At 35.0% G+C, this 15743-nt stretch overlaps 1 protein-coding gene across 2 annotated transcripts in view; it reads right to left on the bottom strand.

The window, feature by feature from the left end:
• The window catches only part of RBBP8 (RB binding protein 8, endonuclease), an 89853-nt gene that overhangs the window by 59810 nt on the left and 14300 nt on the right, over window positions 1-15743 (bottom strand). For both annotated transcript variants that reach the window (XM_042962181.1, XM_042962182.1), the window contains exons 3-4: window positions 12017-12059; window positions 3513-3608 (exon numbers count right to left, since the gene is read on the bottom strand). In XM_042962181.1, the coding sequence (XP_042818115.1) occupies window positions 3513-3608; window positions 12017-12059 (139 nt within the window). The remainder of the gene's footprint in view (window positions 1-3512; window positions 3609-12016; window positions 12060-15743) is intronic.

The raw sequence follows: 15743 nt of genomic DNA, 5'->3' as shown, positions 1-15743 counted from the left end.
CTGCCAAAAATGCTTTTAAAAATATTAAAATCTACTAGACAACCATGTTTTAACTGCTTTGTTCAGATTTTTTTTAATGCATTCTATCCACATCACAGTGACTATTCCTTACATTTAGTGAAATACTTTGTTTCCTTCAAGGAAAGTCTCTTATAATACTAGTGTAGTAAAACATAAGCCACCTAAAATTAGAACTTTTTATTATCAAATTTACCTTTACCAGGTAATTCTTTTCATCTAAACATCTCACAATGTTTTCACAACATTAGCATAAAAAATAAAAATTGCTTCATCCTATAAAGAGTAAGTAGCAAGTTTCAGAATTACTGTTTAGAAATTTTAATGAAACACAGGGTGCCTGGGTGGCTCAGTTGGTTAAGTGTTCGACTCTTGGCCTGAGCCCAGGTCTTGATCTCATGGTCGTGAGTTCAAGCCCCGCATTGGGCTCTGCTCTGGGTGTGAAGCCTACTTAAAAAAAAAAAAAAAAAAAAAGAAATTTTTAACAAAACACATTTTGCTTTTTAAAGGTCTTAGCAAAACGTTAATTTTTATAGATTTTTAAAGCTTGCTCTGGGTTTCTTACATGACATAAAACTTAAAATGAAATTTTAAATAAAGCAGAACTTTACCAAATGTTACCTAGACATTTAAAGGTAGTATAATAGTTAATAGCAATTAAAAACAAAAACAACCGAAAAAAAAACTTCCAAAAAACCAGACTAGAAAATAGACAATATTGGGGAATTAACATTGCAAAGTACCTGTTTTGTTAACTTTAGGTCAAGCACAAATACTCTGGATGATCAGTTAAGGTATAATTCATTTATACAACATTTATAAAATTAAGACAACATACAGACAAGGCTTCAGGAAAACAGAAACTGGGGGGTTTGTAGGGTCAAATTTAACCTAATTATCCATTAACTGTGATCTTGGTATGGCTTCTTACCTCTTTGCCAGTTCAGTTTCCTCCTATGTAAAATGGATTTACCATACCAGCATTAATGTGAAGATTAAGTACTAGATGCCCGGGTACAGGTACAAAGTAAGCCCTTAATACATATCAATCACTGAGGAGTTAAAGCCTGAGAAAAATATGACCCCCCCCACCATTCCTCCCAAACGCTTTACTACATTACCCAGAGAAAACAAGGAAATGCCTCACCACACTAACAGAAAAGTAGCTGATGATTTCCTTTTTGATCCTGGACTGGGAAAAAAAAGGGGTCAAATGGCTTTCTAGAGACTGGATCTGACTAGAGTGCTAAAGGCTGAAATCGTCACCAATTAGAAGGGACACTGTAAGTTTTTAAAAATTTCTATTATGTACTTAACTTGCATTAATCTCATTTAATCTTTAAAATAGCCCTGTGGAGAAAGTGTGGTTGGTGTCATGCCATATGTTCTTGGCTTTTCTTCTACTCTGATAATTTTTCTTTCTCATTTTTGTTTGTTGGCTGGGTCCTTATTCTTCATTAAACCTTAATCAGTATGTCCGAGCTCGATGCCTCTTCTATTCTCTTCCCACACTCTTTAAGATGTCCCTAGATCTCTTATCCAGTCTAAGTTTTAAATGCCATTTATATGCAGGTGATGACTTTCAAATTCTTTTCTCTAGCTCTAATCTCTGTAGTTAGTTTCAAATTCACATATACAATTATCTACCTGACATGTCTGTTTGGATATAACAGATACTGTCAATACCTGCTCCTATTCCTTTGTGATTTCCCTGCTTAAAACCTCCAATTACTTCTGATTACAACAAAATCCAAACTTTTTGCCCATGATCCTACATAATGTAGTTACTCCCACCTTTCCAATCCTATCTCCTATCATTCATCCTCCTAGTCAAGTTAGAACCACTGCAGACTTTCTATTCTTCAAATATTTCAAAACTTATTTCCGCCTAAAGCTTTTGTATTTGTCTGTTCTCTTTTTATCTTCAGTTCTTCGAGTAGCTCTTATCTATATTATTTACGTCTCGGTTAAAATGGTACCTCCTCAGAGAGGTCATTCCTGACACCTATCCCTTCACTTTCCAATGTCTGTGGTCACTTAATTACACCACTCAATTTTATTCCTTCACAGCACTTATAATCTGAAAGCCTCTTACTTGTATGACTCACTCCAAACCTTTAAAAATTAAATATAAGCTCCATGACACTAGGGATAGTGTTATCCCTAGCACCTACAGCTATACCTAGATCATAGCAAGGACTCAATATTTATTTATGAATCTGAATTAAGGGCACAGTATAAACGTAAAATTCAAATTTGCATCTATGATTCCAGCGCGCGTGTAACTTCATTCCACAATAGGCTGCCTATTCCAGTAAATGTGCACTTCTCTGGGACAGCAGTTGTAGAAGAAAAGTGTACAACTGCGGTTTGCACAGATGGAGTGTTAAATTATTCCACCACTAAAGGTACAGTGGCAAACTCAAGCCACCAGCCCTCCTGTGACATATACACAATAATAACAAAGGGAAATTATTAACTATAAATGTAAGAAACATTGTTTGTTACAGGTAGTTCAAGGTCTTACATAGCAACTGCAGTTCAGACAAAGGAATACAGCAAAATCTGGAAGTCTCTTCTAACCTAGGGTGGTAATCTCATAGGAGTGAGAAATAAAGATGTATGTGAAAATTAAGTGACAGGCATTATCTTGGAAATATTCAGAAAGAAGAATCCTAGACTGCCTACAGAAATATGTAGGAGAAAAAAAGAGAATGGCAGAAACACGAAGACAATCAGAATTGTGAAGCAGTTTCCACCTACTTAGACATAAAAATGGAATTAAAGCATCAAATGAATTAACACATTACTACTCTTTCTTTTTTTAATGTTTATTTATTTATTTTAGAGAGAGAATGGGTGTGAGCACACGTGGGAAACGGGCAGAGAGAGAGGAGAAAGAATCCCAAGCAGGCTCTGCACTGACAGCACGGAGCCTGATGTGGGGTTGATCTCTTGAACTGAGAGATCATGACCTAAGCTGAAATCAAGAATCAGATATCTAACTAACTGAACCACCCAGGCACCCCAGAACATTACTACTCTTAAGCTCATCTTATACCAACACCAGATAAATATTATTTAGGGGAACCTGGGTGGCTTACTCGGTTAAGCATCCGACTACAGCTCAGGTCATGATCTCATGGTTCGTGAGTTTGAGCCCCACATCAGGCTCTCTGCTGTCAGCGCACAGCCCACTTCGGATCCTCTGTCTCCCTCTCTCTCTACACCTCCCCTGCTCATGCTCACTCTCTCTCACAAATAAACATTAAAAAAAAAAAAAAAAAAAAGAAATATTAAAAGGTAAATTGATGAGATTCCTGTAATTAATAAAAAGAAAAAAACAAATCTGTAAGAGTATATATTTATCCAAAGTTGACATCAGTTTGGGAAAAGAGCACATCAGTCCCAGAACTGTTTTATAAATTAAAACCAATGTTCTATTAAAGGAGGAAATCACCACTTACTCAAGAATACCCAAGAACCCGACTCACCGATCTTCTAAAACTTTAATGGTTTCATGAAGGACTTTTTGTTGTTCTCTCAGCTGTTGATTTTTGGTGAAGAATTCTTCTAGTCTCTGTGCATCTCTAAAAGTCAAGAAATACATTTTTAAAAAGAAAATCCTAACAGGAGAATTATCCTAATGGGATAATTCTATCGTAACAATTCCAAAGTATGGTCTCACACTTACATAACATGTATTTCTTATATCAAAATAAACTTCAAGGGCAAAGTTTAAATATCTTGTTGGGGTGCCTGAGTGGCTCAGTAGGTTAAGCGTCCAATCCTGATTTTGGCTCAGATCATGATCTCACAGTTGTGAGACTGAGCCTTGTGTCAGGCTCCATGCTGGGCGTGGAGCCTGCTTAAGATGCTCTCTACCTTTGCCTGCTCCCCTCCCCAACCCATGTGTGCTCTTTCTCAAAAAAAAAAAAATCTTATTAATCAGACTTCACATTATACTAGAATGTGCTCTGTAGTATTTTTGTGTACTATAAAAGTATTGTCTTAAGTACCAGACATTCATTATACAGTGTTGGAACACAGAGGAAGGAGTGGATTCTGATGTCATCGTTGACTCAATGTTGTCAAAAATGCTATTAAAATGTACACTTACTGTTTTTTTTATTTTGTCTGTATTTGTTAATGTAAGTAACAGATATCTCCACTCATCTCTATTCCAATTATGGGAGATTTATACTTTCTTATTAATTTCTGTGTTGCCTAAACTTCTTACTTGGTATTACTTTTAAGTCAGGGCTTAGAGTAGAGTGGAAGCATGCAAACCCTAGATCCTAAAGCCTAGGTTTGAATCTCAGGTCTCATTTATCAGCTGTGTGACCAAGTGCAAGTAAAAATGATAAATTAGTATATATCCAATAAGGCACTCGCAAGGACTAAGTAAGCATTAATATATGTGTAGCACCCAGAAAAGCACAATCACATACCAGGTTCTATTTAAGTGTTTACCATTGTGATTTTATAGTAGGAAAAAACAAAAAATTTTAAAATTATTTTATTTTAAACGTATTTTAGAGAGAGAGAGAATGAGTTTGTGGGGGAGAGGGACAGAGGGAGGGAGAGAGAAAGAATCTCAAACAGGCTTCATGCTGAGCGTGGAGTCCAACATGGGGACTCCCCACCCTGGGATCATGACCTGAGCCAAAATCAAGAGTTGGGACACTCAACCGACTGAGCCGCTCAGGCGCCCCTAAAATTTTCTTCTAGTAGATTACCTGATTACCTTCCAAGATAGTGTCATATTCTACCCTTCCATTATCATATTTTTAAAAATCACATTATTATATAAATTATGCATATAAATTAATTCTAAGAAAACCCATTAGAAATCTGATTGGGATTTTCTGTATGGTCTTGAAGCTGAAAAAAATACTGTGGTTGAAACATCTTCCCCAGTCCCCTCAAGGGTTTAAAATATCAAATTATGACAAACCAGTCGACTACAAAAAGTAGATGTCAAAACGACTACCAAAATGGCTAGAATGTAGTATCACTGGCAGCAAAACAGATAAGTGAGACAACTAAGTAAAAATGTCAGATACCCAATATAGGGGGTACTTCGTATATACTGGTTGAGTAATTGATATTGAATAAAAAATGAAAAATCAATACACCAAAAAGTAATAGACTACTGCATATAGTTCTGGTAGCATTTGTAGCCATCTGAAATTTTGGAAATAATAACAGTGATAGCTGAAACTCATTAATTTGGCTGTTGCTTAATTAAAAAAATGATTTTCTAATATTTCTAGAAAATATATTTAATTCAGAAGCAGTACCAACCTTTCATTAATCCTGCTTTTAAAATATTCAACAAATATAACCAAATTAAAAACTTTTCAAAGTTTGGGGGAACAATTAAAGACATTTTCTAAGTTAACAGATAAGCTGCCAATATCTATTTAACTTTAGCATTTAATCTAAATAATCTAGATCATAAAAATATAACCAAATATTATATTCCAGATTCACATATTGAAGAATTACACACACACACACACACACACGGAATGAAAAGTTCATAGGAAAAGTTTTTTTCTTAAATTATGAACAACAGAAAAGATGTTTTTATTAAAAAAATTTTTTTTTAATTCAATTTTTTTTTGAGAGAGAGACAGAGCACTAGCAGGGGAAGGCAGAGAAAGAGGGAGATGCAGAATCCAAAATAGGCTCCAGGCTCTGAGCTGTCCACACAGCCCAATGCGGGGCTCAAACTCACGAACCATGAGATCATGACCCGAGACGAAGTCATATGCTTAACTGACTGAGCCTCCCAGGCTCCCCAAAAGAGAAAATTTGTAACAGTAATGTAATGTCTGATTTTCCTACATCCACATATTCTATTCCTGTCTATTTAGAATGATTCAGAACATAGTAGCATTTGTTTTAAAACCAAATAGACTGATGACCTATGTTAAAATTAAAACTAACCTCAATTACTTAATAAAATATTCATGTCAACTCAGTGGTAAACATAACAGGGTTCTATGAATTGCAGGAACAATTTAACAAATTCCTTACAAAAGCAAATTGATGAGTTCTAAATGGTACAAAAAAGAGTCATGCAATTTCAAAAAAAATTAGGAGTGAAATGCATTGCAAGCTACATCTACCTTGGACCTCATCTAAAGGAAGTTAGTTATTAGGATACAAATAACCAACCTCACTCATCTAAGGTAAGCTCAACGTATCTATCCCATAGGCAGCATCTTACTGGATACTCAGTATCATTTTCTTGGTAGATGGCATTCTGTCCTTCTGAGACAAATGAACATTTTAGATAAATGGCATGTAAATATAACTCGTGTGTAAAAGTGGATAAATCTTGTATATGAAAATGTGACTATAAAATGACAGATAACAAACCCTCCCATATACTACCTACACCAGTCTTCTCATTAGTTTAAAATCAATATCATATACTGGAGGGGTAGAGAAGCACTATAGGGATCAAAATTGGTACTACTGTGAATACAGAAAATGGGGAAACTATATGTGTTCAAGTTATATTCTCTATAACCTTTGTTATAAGAAATTAAAAGTATGACAACAGTCCTGCACAACTGCAGGACTTTTTTTCCTTTGTAATTTTTTAAATTTGTGAATTTAAATATCTTGATTGCCATAAAGTTGGATGGCTGAATATGGCAAATGTTATCTTTAAATAAAATTTAAAAAAGAAACCCAAACAATTCTAAAAAAAAAATAAAGAATGGCAAATAAATAGGATGATGACAAGATTCACTAACTGACCATTAATACAGTCCATCAGTTAGTAAGTAATGGATACACACTGGCAAAAACAGATGTAGTCCATGTCCACAAGTAGGTTAAAAGAATCAGGTGGAACTTTTCAAAAGTTCTTAAGTTCTTTAAGTAGAACTTTTCAAAAAATCCCGTAATATTCACCTGTCAACATTTTTACATGTTTAATTTGATAAACGAATTTGTGTAAGAGAAAAGCATTAACCATGTGCAGAGACAACTATCATCAAAACACAGATCTCAAACAATCAAGTGATAGACAAAATATGGTAAAATTATTGATTTCTCTTCTTCTTCTTCCAGGTGGGAATCCCTAAGGGTTGGGGCGCTCTACCTTATTAATATAGCTATCCTAACAATATGGAGCTAAGACATCCTGGTTATTCCTGCATCCTAACTGTATACTGTAAAATATACTGAGATATAGGGATTATGTTAATATAAGAAAGCCCAAGTTCCTGGTCCCACAGTGCAAATATCTAACTTACTATAAAATAAAGCATCCCTTTAATTCTCTGATTACTCACGGAATTTACTTACTTGTGCTTCCAAAATGTACAACCCCAAATCACCTGAGGTACACAGGTACAAAGTAGTTACAATATATATTAGAAGGTTGCTAAGAGGATCAAATGACTCTAAACTACAGGTGAAGTAAGGCATTATTACTAGCTACTGAAAAACCAGCTGCTTTTAAAATGTTTTCCATTCTTTAAAATTCAAAAGTGTTATAGATGATTTTTGAGAAAGTAAAATTCAGCAGTCATTTACAAATTTAAGAAGCTTTTCATGTGGCTGATTGGTTACAGGTGTGGAGAAATGCATTTTGTGTAGAAAGTCAGTAATAAAGTGCATTGGTCATAAGCAAATCTAGATCACTTCTAATTATGTGTCATCATTCATTTGATGATTCTGATTCAAGCTAAGAGGAAATACTGCTTTGTAGCTGTAACTCATTTAAAATAGCAATATTTTAGAAAATAAAATTACTAAGGCTACATGAAGAATACATTTAAATAAAACAAAATCCTGTAACAACATTTAGTGAATGTAGCTTAAAATGTATAATCAAATACCAGACAATACTTTCTGAGTTTCAATACTGCAACTGACCAACATTTTGGGGCACGTGGGTGGCTCAGCTGGTTGAGCATCTGACTTCGGCTCAGGTCATGATCTCATCATAGGTGGTGAGTTCAAGACCCACATGGGGCTCTGTGCTGACAGCTCAGAGCCCTCTTCAGATCCTCTGTCCCCACCCCCCTGCCCCTCCCTTGCTTGTGCTCTCTCAAAAAAAAAAAAAAAGTGATCAACATTTTGATTAAAGGATGTCATTCTAATCAAAGGTTGTTAATACAGCATTAACATGACCATTAACCAACACCAAACCAAGGTACAATATAAAAGCTCCTTGTCTAACTAATAATCGACTCTAAAACATTGCATTTTTGGTTTTAGAAAAGGCCAGAGGTAACAAGAATTCCTATATAGTGTTACTGTACATAAAAGAGGATACTTGTAGGGGCACCTGGGTGGCTCAGTTGGTTAAGTGTCTGACTTCAGGTCACATTATGATCTCACAGTTCATGAGTTTGAGCCCTGTGTCGGACTCTGTGCTAACAGTGAGGAACCTGGGTGGGATTCTCTCTCCCTCCCCCTCTCTCTACCCCTCTCTGACTCGCGCACTTTCTCTCTTGAAAACTTAAAAAAAAAAAAAAAAAAGAAGAGGACACTTGTAGAATAACTTCAGTGATCAGTAATTAACTATTGAAGTTTGGTATGTAGCTTATCTTCTGATTGGCAATGTCTGTAGCAACCAACACTAGCTGGGCTATATATAAAAATGAAGATGAAAACAACAGAATAAGTACACTTCGTGATTTTATTTTATTTTATTTTTTTACATTTATTTATTTTTGAGAGACAGAGAGACAGACGGAGCACAAGTGGGGGAGGAGCAGAGAGAGAGGGAGACACAAATCCAAAGCAGGCTCTAGGCTCTGAGCGGGCAACACAGAGCCCAACACGGGGCTTGAACTCACAAACCGTGAGATCATGACCTGAGCTGAAGTCAGACGCTTAACTGACTGAGCCACCCAGGTGCCCTACACTTCATAATTTGAAATCTCAAAGGACTCAAAATATTTTCACCACTGAAGAAAAGAGTATTTATTCCTAAGTAAAACAAAGATGTTTCCCTTTTGATTTCAAGTGGATAAAAGATAAATTTTACGTATTAACCAAGAAAATGATCCTGTTTTATCCAACTAACACAATTTCAATATATTTTTGTAATAACTCATTATGGGAAGAATTTACATATAAAGTGTTCTTCGGCAAGTATTCAGATAATTCGGACATACATAAACATAAGGTAATACCACCAACACTATTTAAAATGCATTAAAAGGCTAGAGAGTTTGTGAAATACCTACTGGCTACAGAAATAAAAGGTGGGGCACCTGGGTGGGTCAGTCAGTTGAGCGCCCGACTTTGGCTCAGGTCATGATCTCACGGTTCATGAGTTCGAGCCCTACTTCAGGCTCTGTGCTGACAGCTCAGAGCCTGAAGCCTGCTTTAGATTCTGTCTCCCTCTCTCTTTGCCACCCGCCGCCCCCCCCCCCCCCCCGGCTCATGCTGTCTCTCTCTCAAAAATAAACAAACATTAAAAAAAAAAATTAAAAAGAAAAAAACAAAAAAGGTCATTTGTGCCATGAAAGGAGATCATGCCCCAAGAGCTGCACTGGCTGCTACTCTCTGAACCGCAGGGGTAGGATTAGTCTAACTGTAGTGACATTTTTGGTTGCCTATCCAACAGCCATTTCCTTCCTATTCCTTGCTAAAAGAATACTGAATTTTTTCAATATCCAACAGATGAAGAAAAGTTGATCTCTTCAGACTCAAGGAATGAATGTTAATTTTTTTCATTAAAAAAAATATTTTAGGTAATCTCTATACCCAACGTGGGGCTCAAGATCCTGAGATCAAAGGTCACATGCTCTACCAACTGAGCCAGCCAGCTGCCCCGTTTTTTCATTTTTTGGTTTCATCTTAAAATAACTTCAGGTCTATTATAAATAAATTATAAATACACAACAGAGTACCTGTGTATCTGTTACTCAACTTCTCAAAATATTAACATCTTGTGTGACCAGAATACATTTATGAACATCAAGAAATTGATACAATACTATTAACTAATCTATAGACCTTATGCAAATTTTGCCAACTGTTCCTCTAACATTATTTTTCTGGTCCAGGATCCAATCCTGGATCCTACACTGCACTTAATGTCATGTCTCCTTCAATCTGGAACAGTTTCTCCATCATTTTTGTCTTTCACAATCTTGACCTTTGAAAAGTACTGGCCAGTTATTTTGATGGTTCTTCAATGTGGGTTTTTCTGATGTTTCCCCATGATAAAATCTGGGCTATGCATTTTTGGTAAGAATACTACAGGAATAACATTGTGCTCTTCTTAGTGCATCAAATCAAGAGGTACATGGGGCTGACATATCTGATTTCTAGTGATATTAACTTTGATAGTTTGAGATGAATTCTGTCCGGTTTCTCCGCTATAATATTATAATTTTGCCCTATGTAATTAATAAGTATCTTGCGGGGAAATACTTTGAGTACTTTGCAAAATCCTAACTAACAAGATATATACCCTAAATTTACTACTCAGAAAAGGCTTATTTAATTTCCTCTAGAGGAACATCTCGCAATCGTGGGAACTAATCATAAGAAACAGAGAAATGAATTATTCTACGCCTGAGATACTTAAAATGACATCTGTAAGGCAGGAATATGTACATTCTCAATAATGCAAAGCATTGTGTATCACTAATTAAATAGGATCATAAAATCATTCTTAAAAAAAAAAACCTGTTTATAAACTTATGGTTTTATATTTCTGAATCAAAGTCATCTCCCAAACATGATTTTCTAGGTGTAAAAGGAACTTTCCAATTTTTATTTTCATATCATATTGGAGAAAACAAATGGGTGTGTTTTGATGGGTGACTGTTAACTCCAGCTTTTGGTTAGAGCCTTGGAAGCTTGAGGAATATGATGTAACTGAGGCCCATTGGTATATATCATAAAGTAAATGCAGTATTAGTCACAATGACATAGGGGTGGCCTGAGTGGCTCAGTCAGTTAAGCATCCGACTCTTGATTTTCGCTCAGATCATGATCACAGTTGTGGGAATGAGCCCCATGTCAGGCTCCTAGCTGAGCATGGAGCTTGCTTAGGATTCTCTCCCTCCCTTTCTTTCTGCCCTGCCCCTATTTGTATAACTACACACACTCTCACTTTCAAAATAAATAAATATTAAAAAAAAAACAATGGTATTAATTTTTGTTATAAGCAATAATATTCTATGATGCATCTGTTTCAGATTCCTGAATGTGGAAGCCCTAAAGAACCATGAGTAAAATTTGCTTCGGACTTAGAAAATCAGATCTGATTCTAGGCTTAATAACTAAAACAGGGAGGGGAAAGTGGGTGATGGGCATTGAGGAGGGCACCTGTTGGGATGAGCACTGGGTGTTGCATGGAAACCAATTTGACAATAAATTTCATATTAAAAAAAAATAACCAAAACAATTCAGGGGAACTTTTGGTAATTTCAAACTAGTTAAAAGGGGTCTCATTTGCTCCTATTCCTTTTTTTTTTTTTAAGGATTTTTTTTTTTAAAGTAATCTCTACACCCAATGTGGGGCTTGAACTTACAACCCCTAGATCAAGAGTCACAGGTCCACCGAATGAGCCTGCCAGGAACCCCTTGTCTCATTTCTTGTATCAGTTCAGAAATCCCATTTTGCTCCCTTCTTGCAGTATCTTAAATTCCAGGTGTTAATCACAGATGAGAAAAGAATAACATTGACAGATCAAAATGAATTTATAGAACAGTTATTTTCTTAATAAATACTTTATGGAAAAAGATTATATGTATACATACCCATATGTATGTATGTATATATAAAAATTACATTAATGTATAAATATATGCAAATATTAACTAAGAATATACTCAAAATTAAGTTATTCTTTTTACCTTAGAATTTTGAAAAACTCATGGTCAACTATCCAAGGTCCATGCTGTAAACTAACTTTCTCATAAATAAGCCATTGAGGTCAAATAGGACGTCAGTATCAATTAATTTAAAAATAAGAACTCAGTATTATATACTGGTACTTACAAAATTCGTTCCTTTTTCAGTTTTGTTACTTTTACTTGTAAACCTGAAAAAGAAAAAAAAAACCCACAGTATTTTATTTATACATTTACCATTTCTAAAGCAGTTGATCTGAGTTTCTTTATGAGTCTAATGCTACACTATTAAGTTACTCGACTCTCGGCTCTGAATAATAAGCCAGGTCCCATTAGCTTGGAGAGTGTATTTCCCTTATTTGTACCCCAAGGTCACAAAAGTATATCTGCAACATTACTGCCTTTAGTCTATTATATGACAGCTAAGTAGAGTGAAATTTTCTCCACCTAAAGTGAGTTACTTCCTTCATAATAGCAGGGGCAAGCATATAATTAGAGGCTCACTATAAATGAAGGTCTATGTTCTGACATAGCCTATGTATTTGCTAACAGCAACCATGCTTATGTAGGCTCAGGTCTTCTGGGATTAAAATAGATTACTGCAGGAAGTCCTGGATGAGGAGCAAAATTGCTTACGCTAAAATACTTAACGAAGAACACTCAAGATAGCTGTTACATATATTTCTTATTTTAATTGAGTCTGACACAACACATAAGAGAAGACTCCTGCCTACGGGACTCAAGCAGTTATCATGAAGAAAGCAGGCTGAAGGGCACTGAAACTGCAAGGAAGGATATGGACAAAAGAGAGTGACATTTCTAATTTTTGTAAATGATAATTAACAAAAGGAGAAAAACGGTCATTAAACAAATACAAAAATCTATCCAACATTACTAGCAACTAAATATAAATTCAAACCAAAACAATTACTTAGCAAAATTATAAAGACTGTAATACCCAATATGTTGATAAAAGTGCTGTAAAACTATACTCCCATACTTGCTGGAGATATTATAAATGGATAGAATTCTTTTGGAAAGCAATTTAGCAATACGTAATAGGACTCCTTCATCAGTATCTCATTTCCTGGATTCTAACCCAGGAATATAATCCAAACTATAGAGAAACTCATAGTCACAAAGGACACTGAACAATTTATAGCAATATAAACTGCTTAAAATAGGGATGTTTAAGTAAAATATGATATAATTACTTGATGGGATAATAGTTATTAAAATAAGTGAAAAAAACTGTCTATTTAGCAACGCTAAACTATTTGGTTTTCTATTTTCTCTATGACCTCTATTTTCTACAGTATGATTATCATAAAAGGAGGAAAAAGTTTCTCTGTTTGATTTTTCTGAGTCCTAAATCAATCTTTTTACTATTCTACACTTTTTCTAATTGTGGATATTTTATTTACTTTTTAAAATAATGCTTAGCAAATTTAGAAGTTCTGTATCCACTCAAGAATTTCTTTCATTTGGGGTAGGATTAGTCCCCAATAAATAGGTATTAGTTGACTATTGAAAAATCAAAGATTTACTATTTGCCTTTGATAGTTTATCTATGGATTCTAATAAGTTATACATTTAGAAAAACTTTCCATATACTGTACATAGAAACATTAATAAATTTGTTATTTCTAAGAACAGGACTTTTTGCTATCGGTATAATTTAGGACAAGCATTCAAAAACAGAATTTAGACAAATAAGATTTTTAAAAAAATTATACATTTCTCCACCAATCCCCCTCCATGATGCTGACTAGGGATAAAGTTGATACGATGGTATAAATACTGATGGGAAAGCCACCTCTTCTTATCATCCCAAGTAGTAAGGATTTGCTGCCAGGAATATAGAAAAAGGCAGGCCCTGGACAACTGTTTTGTGTTAGACTTTTGCCCTGTTTCTCAAATTTCACCTCTAGGAAATGTCCAACTGATAGGATACACTTTACCCTTATTTCTACAGCCTAAAATGTGAATAAACAAATATGAATTGTGAGAAAAAAGTTATGAATAAACAAATATTCACAGCAGCTTTATTCATAACAGCCCCAAACTAGAAACAACCCAAATGTCCTTTAACAAGTGAACTGTTAAAAAACAAAACAAACAAAAAAAAACTGGTACATACTTGTACCACATGTACTCTTCAGCAATAAAAAGGAATGAAATGTTGATACATGTAACAACTTGGATGGTTCCCAAGGAAATTACGACTGAAAAAAAAGCCAATCTCAAAGGGTACATCTGATGTGATTCTACTTACATAACTAACACTCTTGAAAGGAAAAAATTATAAAAAACATATTATTGGTAGCCACAAACTGGAGGGGTTGGGATGGGAAAAAGGGGGCTGAGGGCTTAAATAAGTGGCGTGAGGGATCTCTGGTGGTAGTCACAGGCATCTAAAATCAACACGGTGGAAGTGAGTGCATATAAAATTGGGGGTATCTGAATAAGGTTGGTAAATTGTATCAATGCCAATTTCCTGGTCCTGCTGTTGTACTATAATTGTAAAAGATGCTCCCATTGTGGGAAATTGGCTGAAGAGTATAGGACAGTTCTTTGTATTATTTCTTAAAATTTCATGTCAATTTACAATAAGCTCAAAATAAAAACTTAAAAAAAATTATGGAAAAAGATCTGCCCTAATAGTTGGAAAATCGTTAAAATATAAAACATAATAAAGGAAAATATTTCTTTTAATATTAAGAATAAAAACTGGTATGCTGTTTAAAAAAAATCTTTTCCATCTGTCAAATTCCCAGGCTGAGAAGCTTCCTTCTTTTTCAGATAATGACATACTCATGAAAACTTGAAAGTACTTACTTAGTAAAGCATCAAATCATTCTTAAAGAATTAAGAAAAAAACTTATGACCTGACTAGGCCAAAGACTAGAGTCAGCAGTTTTTCACTCTCTTCTTTCCAAAGTGTATGAAATTTACTTTTTTTTTTTTATTAAAAAATTTTTTTAATGTTTATTTTTGAGACACAATGCAAGTGAGGGAGGGGCAGAGAAAGAGGGAGAGACAGAATCTGAAACAGGCTCCAGGCTCTGAGCTGTCAGCACAGAGCCCGATGTGGGGCTCAAAGCCATGAACCGTGAGATCATGACCTGAGCCGAAGTCGGATGCTTAACTGACTGAGCCACCTAGGTGCCCCGAAAATTTACTTATTGATAGATTTTATTTTTAATTTTACCCAACTTCTAAAACTCAGTGCAGCAAAAGATGAAAAGGATTATTGCCATGACCATTTTAAGAAAAGAAACAATGAGATAGAAAATCCATATAAACATCAAAAGAAAATTCTTGGGAAATATGGAAAGAGTACTCTTTTATCTTGTAAGCATTCAACACCTGTGAGGCATTTGTTCTGTCATGCAGATCAGCCCTGAAACAGGTTTATGTGTGTGTCTATGTGTGTGTGTTTAAATTTTAGCATTTGCTATTCATCAAGTCAATTAGGCATCTACAATTAGAACCCCTATAAAGTGTGCTTTAATCCTGTTCCACACCCATCGGAAGGAATGAGGCTATACAATGTAGCTCCTGTATGAACAGGTAGTCTGTTCAACAAAGTATTTGGGATTGTAACACTGGCAACCTGAGATACCTATTGAGGAAACAGCATTCACAAGACCAAGTGCTGTACTACAAATTAACCCTACTCTGGCTAACATATGGATATTGGAGGAAATGAAAAAATTAAGGGCCCATATGTGTAGTTATAACACAGGAAAAAAGTTTATTTTATTTTTTTAATATTAATTTATTTCTTAATGTCTTTTATTTTTGCGAGAGACAGACAGAGTACTAGCAGAAAAGGGAGAGAGAGGGAGACACAGAATCTGAAGAAGGCTCCA

This window comes from Panthera tigris, chromosome D3, assembly GCF_018350195.1.
Source record: "Panthera tigris isolate Pti1 chromosome D3, P.tigris_Pti1_mat1.1, whole genome shotgun sequence".
Lineage (NCBI taxonomy): Eukaryota > Metazoa > Chordata > Mammalia > Carnivora > Felidae > Panthera > Panthera tigris.
Note: the sequence above shows the minus strand (reverse complement) of the source record. Positions and strands in the feature narration are given on the sequence as shown.